Below are 9,846 nucleotides of genomic sequence, written 5' to 3'. Positions count from 1 at the left end.
ATACTTAGTCTATACAAACATCATATAGATTATATATTCTAGAGTCTAATGACAACCTATATCATAAACACGTTTAAAATGTTCGTAAGTATTCGTTATAAACAGAATACTATATTACAATAGAGTATACAAAGTTCCATGGTGCGTTTGTACTTGAAGAACGTTATGATGTAGCCTTCACATTATCAGTGTTTGCTGTTGGTTAAAGAAGTAACCTGAAAAAAAGTATTAGAAAATTTAGAAATTTATTTCTAATTTACGAATAAGAACGTTTAATGTTTTCTATTTGCCATGATAATGTCGGCAGATACTTTGACATTGTAAGCAACGGCGAAAGGAAGATTAAATTTTGGTTTTGTGAGCAGGATTGTTTTGAGGTAAAGCACAGAAGTTTACACATCGCCCTATAGATGGATAACGGTTAAAACTACAGTTAACAAACCTGATAGTTTAGTTATCCTCTGTGTGTCCTACAAAACAAATGTTTGTGAAACAAAAATTTTAACTTCGAGGCTACTTTCGTAACTTGAAATTCGAGGTAAAGTTCAATACTTTCGTCAAGTGTAATTTTTTTCAGTTGAACTGCTTATGAGAACAGGGCTGTTTGGAATATTTTTGAGCAAGTGTATATATGGTTACATAGTTTATATGGTTAAGTGTTAGCAATACCAATGGCGTCTCAATGTTGACTCAATGTTTCAACAGCGAGCATATGGATGAGCGAAATAAACATAAGCAAGAATCCCAGAAGGACCTTGAGGTATTAAAACCTATATACTAATGACTGAGCACTTTTTATTGAAAGCATTAAGTTTGTAAAAGGGGCTATGTGTGGGTGATTTTACCCAAGATATCTTTCACTGTCTATGGTTAATTATCACGGAAAAAGTCCAATATTGGAGTTTCACACATTGAAAGATGTAACGATTAAAATATATAATCAGGAACACATCTATGTAGATGGTACTTACATCATAAGAACCACGTTGATCTTAAGATAATTTATTGGTTAAAACATTCTGATTAACACATATGATACCAGTTTCGAAACAGGTTGGGAGATTTACAGTTCTTCAATAATCGATCCATTAAGGTTTCTTCTCTGCCTCAGCAAAATAACATTATGTAAAAATACTTCCCAGGGGTTGCATTCATAGGCCTATATTTAACATTTAACATACGGTTAAAGCAAACATTGATACACCACTAGGGAGTGACATAAACCTATAAATTAGTAGAAACCAAATTCTTTCATCTGTGAAAAAATGTGTACGAATTCATTATTAAAGCAAAATTTACAATTGTTTGAATAGTAACGGAAATGCTGGTCCTAGGTTTGTTTTAAGCTGCAGTTTCAAAGGATCTACTTTCAAATTCTTGAGCTCACCAGAAAATGTGTCGTGGCTTCACAAAAGATCATCACTCCATGTTGTTTCTTTAGCTGTACAATTTTGAATACATTCAATTTTATTCTAGCTAGTACTTTGTGACTACATAATAACGTATACTAGTTAAAGCTCTGCTTCGTCAAGGCCTAATTATATAAAACCGTCGAAAATTTGATAATTTTATATTAATACATCTTTTGTATTTATTTATTTTCATCATTGTTACATTTTAGCTAGTTTAATCAAAAACAATTAATAGTTTCTTAGAACTAAAATATTTCCATATCCTATAAACTTCACCTTGAAATGACCTCTTTCTAAGACTGACACCTATAATTACACAAGTTTAAATTCTTACAACTTTAAATATTTTTGTTATCTCAGTTTAATCTGTTTGTTATTAAGAATTATTGGGAAGCTCTAAGTTTATATATCATTTACGTTTACTGCCTGTAGCTTTAATATATCTGAAAAAAAAAATATGGTTTACATTTTTAAGTGCTTAGATTGTACAAGAGACTTAATGAAGAATTGATCGCATTTCCAATCTACTAATAACATCCCAGACGTCCTGATGAGCACTGGTAACAGGCGAAAGGCCTCGTCGGCACTGTACATAGAAGATATAGTGTAGTTGACATATCTTAATATTCATTTATACTTTCACTCATAAGTTATTATAATCATAATAACTATATAAAATGCTACATTCCTTTATACTACGATACAAAATTTAACAAACTTGATTTTTACATTTAAAATGCAATGAGAGGAACTGCTGATAGAATGTTCCCGTACCTTCACCTTGTACAATTTTACAAATAATGGTGCAAAGAGGTTTGGCTTATGTTTGACATTTGAACGTTAGGTTTAACGCCAGACTGTATAACATATTTTTTTAAGTTTTATCAAAAAAATGTTCTTACATGCTGACTTTTCGTTTTGCAGTAAACCAAGACTAAAAATTAATATTGTTTTATTTCTACCCTTCTCTTTACAATCTAATTGATTAAAGTAATAGTTGTAACAAGAACGAGTGGGACGATGGAATAAGTTGATCATATTACTGACCAATTTTTAACATTCCTAACTTCTTATCAGCCATACGAATCAAACTATTGATGGAAGTGTAATTAAAGTTTTGCTGTAACACATTTAAACACAATAATTAGTTTAGGTTATTTGATCCAGGTTATTTATCTCAATAAGATTACTAGGCCGTGCAACAACAGAACGTTGGGGGACATCATCTCCTTTACGTCACGAATTTATGAATGCATATATACATTATATCATAACAGGATTTTATACATCTGGTACCGAATCGTAACTGAATGATTATTACGGTTCAGGAAAATTGATTACCAGCTCTTCGCACAATGAACTCTATTTGTTCATGAAGGCCTTTGGGTGGGTTTTAAGTATGTGTCAACGTCTCTTGGTTGAGGTTGCCTGGCAACCTCAACCAAGAAACGTTGATACATACTTAAAATGTCGTCTGGATTCCAAACGACATTTTCTATATTTGCATTGATAGTCTAGTAACTGGTCTCAAGCAGTAATAAAGTAATTACAAAGCTAAGTACGATTATTAAGGAATACAAATGTTAAGACAATGGTTGAAAACTGAAACAACCACGAGTGTCTACAATGAAACAATGCAGCTCTTTCTCTTTTTTTTCACATTTTCCTTATTGTGAGAATTCTTTGTTCGTTAATTAGCTTTCGCTCTATTATGTTAATATTAAAAATGTGTAACATAAAACAAAATCATTTTGTGGCAACTAAATATATATATATAACATTAACTTATGTACAGCTGATGAGGACTTTGGCAAACTTGTAATGCAAAAAAAGCGCATTTTGAAAGTGGGCGAATTTGTAAGTTTATTTACTGTTTCAATATTGTATAGCTGACGTCAGCTTTTATACCAATACAAATATATTACATATATCATATTTTAGGTAATATTTCAACATTTGGCACGGAATATGAAGAACGTTCAGCTTTCTTGAGTCAGCTAGGATTTTTTTCGAATTTCTCTGCGTTTCGTAACCTTGTACTTCAAGATTTAGACATAGCTTTCATGATTCACTATAATCAAGAATTAATCGTTTGAATTGAAAATGGTTACACGTGTCTAAATGAATATGTAAAATATCAACACTTATCACTCCGTCCATCAGTAAGCTATTGTGTAAAACTTCCATATCCTCCTTCGTATCTAACAACGCATGTGTACATAGCTCATCAAATTTACAACCTAAGCGTTTTTCAAGCATGTTTTTCAGATCCATGGGAGTTCCGACCGACAGACTACCATTCAGACACTGAGGTAGGGGGTATGTAGCATCGGTCGGTCCCTACGGCGAAAGGAGGAGAAACGTGCACGCCTGAAAAACAGCAGGTCTTATCTTAACGAGAACGCCAGTGACAAACCCGTATCTCTGTTGCGTGGGTGGCGAAACAAAGTAATAGTCACTATTGTTACAAGCCTCGGCACTTCTGTCTGTACACCGATAACCAAATATTCCTTCACTTAAACATCTATGCGACCTCGTTTCAAGGTAGCTTGGCCTCCTTTCCTTTGATATCCAATCATTCATAAAAGTAGGTTTCACAGCAGGCGAAATGCGCATTGATCTTTTTGCGTTATCTACTGCGCACCGTGTTCGTTTGCTCAGCTCATGTAGTTCCACGATTGTTTTGTCAGTGTGCATTTGAGATTTCACAGAGCTAATGTTAGCAGAATGTTACGTACTTAATCAGTTAGAATTTTCTTTCTAGTATAAGAAATAGTACATTAACGGCTATTAACAGTGGTTTAAAGAAATAAGTTGTTTACTTTAGAATACCATGTATGTTTCCTCAGTGTTGCGCCATTTTCTTTCATTTTCTAGTGACCAGTGGGAGACCCGGGATCAGAGCCAAGACTTGAAACGCCAGGTGAGCACTGTGGTGATCTTCAGTTCCCGCAGTGCCCAGGTCTACCATTGGAGGAAGGAAAGGGAGGGGCAGTGATTGAAGGGCAGGGAAGAAGAACGAGATAGAGCCCTGGGTAGCCTACTTGCTTAACGACTTCACAAAAAGACTCAATCTTGTAAGGACTAGTGGAACTAAGCTGAGAGACGCAAACCGACATTGACACCAGTCCAGAGACAAGTGCAGTTCAAGATCGGCCTGATGGTTGTTGTAACTGGTTGTTGGTGAGATATAGGTGTGGAAAACAAGTCGATTTCTTATTGGTGGTCTTGTTACGTGATACTGTGACACGTTGAGGTTTTTCCTTATTTTATATCTTAGAAGGAATGATTTCTACATGTTTGTCTGTAGCTCGCGCATTCCCCCTCAGTCAGTGTTATTGTCCTACAGGATGTAAAATAACTGTAGATGGGAGACAGTGTATTATAACGTTAACGGGTCCAGTCGGTAAGTAGTTAGTGAGAGATGTCAAAAGTTGTGATGTTTTATACTCGGAGGTGTCGTTTATTTTCTATCATTTTAACAATTTGAAGGCCATTCGTGCGTGTTAAGAAACTTTACAGCAGAATCGAGTGTCTAGTGAAAATTACAAGTGTCTGTCTTATTTTAAACGCTAAATGTAGGCTTTTTATAGAACACCAGTGCACAACCATCTAATCCAGCTATGAATAACTGTCCTAGATCACATAAGGAAAGCTTTGGCTTACTGTCCCATAGACTGTGTTTGACTTCAGCTGGTATCGCCTTTACCGTAGGAATGTTATGCGGAGTTCTATTACCAGTGTATCTGTCTGGATCATCTTCAACGCCAGGATTTTTTACATCTCGTGGACGAGACTATAAGAAACAAGTCACTGATAAAGAATGGCAGGATGTGGAGCCCATAACACAGAGTTTATCAGTAACTCAAGCTTCAGTGATTGTTGTTGTTCCTAGACCAGATGAAAAGGAAGGAATGCTGAACGTGCACCAGTTTCTTAATAGTGAAAAACCGGATGATAGTCTCGAAAGGACAAAGGAAGGGCACACTTTGAAAGACGAAATGCTTCATCTGCTGAAAACAGGCCGTGTGGCACTGACAAATGGTTTTCAACAGAAGGGGCAGGTCGCTGAAAACGGTAAGGAAATATTAATTGCGAATTCCGTAATTCCATCGCATTACTTAGTTCGTATTGACTCTTCAAAAATTTCTCACAAAAATGAGAACCGATCGAACTATTTTCTAACTACGAAACTTAATTTGAAAAATAGTGGAGCTAAAAATTTGAGTTTTAATAAAGGTTTTAACGAAACAGCAGTAGGGGTTGAGAACAACGAAATGACAGGTTTACTCCCCGCGGAAAGCCGCCTTGTTCCAGAGAGTTTGGCCACTACCACTTTCCACCCCAAGCCCAGTCTCCGCTGGCTCCCTACGGCGAAGCGAAACTTGCCGGGGCGAGCGAAATACGTAGGAAGGCTCTTGACTTCTGGAGTCAACCTCGGCAGTAACAATATTGATGATATCTCCTCAACACAACCGAGTACCTCGGTAACCCCCTTTTCCCTTAGGAGCCAGAAGAATTATGCTGGTCCAGATCCCAAGGTAATAACTAACATAGTCAACGGAATATATTGGGCAGAAGAACTGGAAAAAAATATCCCTGATGGATTCATTAAAGATATGGACAACTGGCGTCAGTTTGTTAATAAAACCAAGATAGTAAAAATCTCAGAAGGCTGCGGTAGGATGCAAAATCGATTGATTACTTTTGAAAATGGAAATAATTCGTGTTGTCGATACAGACAGAACAACGATCAAATCCAGGGAGAAATTTTCTCATTCTATCTAAGTAGACTTTTGAATATCGGAAACTTGCCGCCCTCCGTGCTGGCCGTCATCAGAGGTCAGGAGCGTCAGTGGGAGCGGGTGCATTCCCAACTTTACTTGGCCCAGTGGAATGTCGAGCGGCCCGTTGTGTTGACCAAGTTCGTGGACGACTTAGAACCTGCTTATATTCCTCCCGCCTTTCGCACCAAAGATCGACGTCTTCATCCTGTGGCTGAAGATCTGTCCAATAAAACGATGGACGAATTAATAGAGCTTGCTCAGTGGTCAGACTTGATCATATTTGATTACTTGACGGCTAATCTCGATCGTATGGTAAACAACATGTTTAACGAACAGTGGAATTCGGAGATGATGAACTCACCAACGCATAATCTTGCTAAACATAAAGAGTCAGGATTACTTATATTCTTTGATAACGAATCTGGACTTCTTCATGGTTATCGCTTATTGGACAAATATGAACACTTTCACCGATATCTTATAAATTCCTTGTGTGTGTTTCGTAAAAAAACTGCTGACTCTGTAGTCAGAATACACAGGACTAAAAACATTGCTAAACTTTTGAAACAAGCGTTTATAAACTACGATCCAGGTATGTCTGACTGGTTACCGTTCCTGCCAGAGCATAGTATAAAAACACTTAAACACAGGATCCAAATAGTATATGATCAAATTCAACAATGCAGAGTAAGATATAATACGAAAGTGGATCTAGAACAAACGAATATTGAGCGATAGTTAACGACATGACTAAGTCCTCCGTAGTTAAAATATATTAGTAATTTGTACAGTCAGTGCAATTATTTTATGGAACAAAATACCCCTTTCTTTAGTGTATCTTCAACCCACTAGGGCCGTCCTGTGTCCTTGTACAACTGTGATTTTATCATCTTTTATCTGAGATTAGGATTTACTAGTTTGAAGCTAGGTGGGGTTGCTTCTCTGATGTATTCTGTCAGCTGATACAGAACAACCAATTTCCGAACACGTGTTTCTTTGAGTGTGATATAATACCCAGAGGTACAGCTTAAATTGTCTAAATGACAACTGTCCCTATCGATGACGAGGGGGAAAATATGTATGCTTTCTTTCCATCATGAGAGACCCCTGGAAAAAGACGAGAGCCAGCTGTGTGCCTGTACACGAGTGAAATTCTTTTTTTTTTTTACTTCTCTGCACGTGCTTTGAAAAACTCAATAACTTCAAGGTAAAAACTGAACTCTGCTTTTTCTTCTTAGTTGATAAAGAACCTAAAAAGATTTTTTGAACTTCTTTAACCCAGTAAATCTGGGAATGTTTAAAGTAGCTTGCTGCACGAGTCCACAAATGTTGCAAGTTTGAAAAAATCAGGTATTTTGTTTTTATATAATGCTATAGAACTGGCTGTGGTGTGCAAACATCTGTAGAATATGTGTGTAAAATTATGTACATAATACAATGTAAAATTCGAAGCATTGATTCTGTACATATTATTCTAGGTGTTAAATCTATGTAACTTTCAGTTTAAAATTATAAGATATATAATATTGTAGATCATAAAGTATGAAGTCAGTTGTTTTGAAAGATATTACCTATCATGAATAAAAAACTTTAATTAATCAGATGAGATATTGGCTATTTTTACTGAACATTAGCTATATATACATTACTTATGTTGGCTATTCTTACTGAACATTAGCTATATATATACATTACTTATGTAATATTCAATTAGTAATACAAAATTTCTCCTACTTTTTATAATATTTTAATGGTAGCTTATAAAATTTGGTTATCTCCTGTAGGTTTGTTAATTATTAACCACAAATCCAACAGTTTCTCCAAGCATGCAACAACTTGTTTTCACTTTTATATATGCAACTACGACATCATTCCTTTCTCAGGCTGTCTTCTGTTATTACCTTTACGAACAACCTGTAAAATTCCCTTGTTAAACAGAGGAAAACTATAGTTTTACATTCTTTCACCACCCTTTAATGGCCCAGATTTACAACGAAGATATTACCTGATAGGCAACTACGTAACTCGGTTGTGAATATAGTTCACATGTGAACCACTTCTCTAATATGTTGCATGTATTAAAGCCAGGTTTCAGCCATTTAATTTTAGTTCATATACTGTCGAGAAAATAACATCAATTCTCGACGAACTATGGCATGTATTTATGTAAACAATAAGCATATATTTTAGCCAGTAGGATGTCTTGTAAAAGTAGTAGAGAAAACCTTCTATTTAAAAAGTTACTTGATTTGTAAAGTTCCATGTAAAGTCAAATGTGAAAAACCAAAATATCAAGAAGTGTTTCTACTGTTGCTGATTTAGAAAGTTTCTTACTTCACCTGTTGGGAAGTAAATACATTACATTTGAATTCTCTCTTTTCATTTCTTTTTTACTGGGAATGAGAAGCATAAAGAACGTGCTAGTGACACATTAAAATACCACCTATTTGATACTGCTTAATTTTACAATTGTAAGGTAATACAAAATATAGCATTGAATCACAGGTTTATTTTTATGGTAATACTTTTGTGTAGTTTTTGCTTGAACAAGAGAGAAAATATTTAATTAGCTAAAATTGAGCAGAATTCGTCATTAAATGTGATTTTAAAGTTACAAGTGTCAATATATCATATCTTCTATTCCTCGTTCACATTTGTTGTCCTAGGTCTTAAATCTAATATTCTCTAAAGGAGCGTGGATTAGTGTTTCGAGAGTTCTACGCAGGAAGATAAATGTAAATCACTGTGTTCTCGTGTTCACAAGAATATATTCTACAACATATCTCGTGTTTACAAAAATATACTCCACAACATAGGTATCTTGTGTTCACAAAGGTATATTCCACAGCATTTTCCGCATTCACAAGATATATTCCATAGCATTTCCCGTGTTAATAAAGATATATTACATAGCATTTCCCGTGTTAACAAAGATATATTCCATAACATTTCCCGTGTTAACAAAGATATATTCCACAGCATTTCCCGTGTTAACAAAGATATATTCCACAGCATTTCCCGTGTTAACAAAGATATATTCCACAGCATTTCCCGTGTTAACAAAGATATATTTCACAAAGATGTAATACACAAAATATTCTGGGTCTACAAAAAATATGTTCGACAGCATCTCTTGTATTCTTAAAGATATATTCTATATCATTAAAGGAATCGTCTCAGTATTACAAGAGTTATTTATATGAATATCAGGATCCTAACTGCTATGAAATATTTATCTCCTATCTTATATTTTACAGCTATTTCACGCGAATATCAGAAACCTGTCCTTCTAGAAGATCGTTTTAAAGTAAAGTAATGCGAATATTAAACACCATATCTTTATCTGTATACGGCTGCTCTGGTTTATTGTAGAATTACTGTGTACTAGTTATCGTACGCATTCAACGAACGGGAACTACATAGGGTAATCACATGCGAACGCCAACTCCTCTATGTCACTCCTACCCGCGTCTCTAAGGATGCATTGCATGCTTGGCGACAATCGGTCCAGCAGTTCGCCAGTTACAAATAGACACACGCACACACACACATACACACGGAGCCCTTTGTCGAATAATGGTTTGATGAGCACCAGGAAATATTTTCTTAACTTCTTGAAGACTGTTTTCGTCTATAGTAAAGAAATG

The 9,846-nt window shown here is 35.4% G+C and overlaps 1 protein-coding gene across 1 annotated transcript; it reads left to right on the top strand.

Moving 5' to 3' along the window:
• Positions 1 to 4,222: 4,222 nt before the first annotated feature.
• Positions 4,223 to 7,686, top strand: LOC106460692 (extracellular serine/threonine protein kinase four-jointed-like). Its single transcript, XM_013920425.2, has one exon. The coding sequence runs from the start codon at positions 5,036 to 5,038 to the stop codon at positions 6,935 to 6,937; it is 1,902 nt and encodes a 633-aa protein (XP_013775879.1). The 5' UTR covers positions 4,223 to 5,035; the 3' UTR covers positions 6,938 to 7,686.
• The last annotated feature ends 2,160 nt before the right edge of the window (positions 7,687 to 9,846 follow it).

This window comes from Limulus polyphemus, unplaced genomic scaffold (assembly GCF_000517525.1).
Source record: "Limulus polyphemus unplaced genomic scaffold, Limulus_polyphemus-2.1.2 Scaffold817, whole genome shotgun sequence".
Lineage (NCBI taxonomy): Eukaryota > Metazoa > Arthropoda > Merostomata > Xiphosura > Limulidae > Limulus > Limulus polyphemus.
The sequence above is the reverse complement of the archived record's forward strand: the minus strand, read 5'-3'. Positions and strand labels throughout refer to the sequence as shown.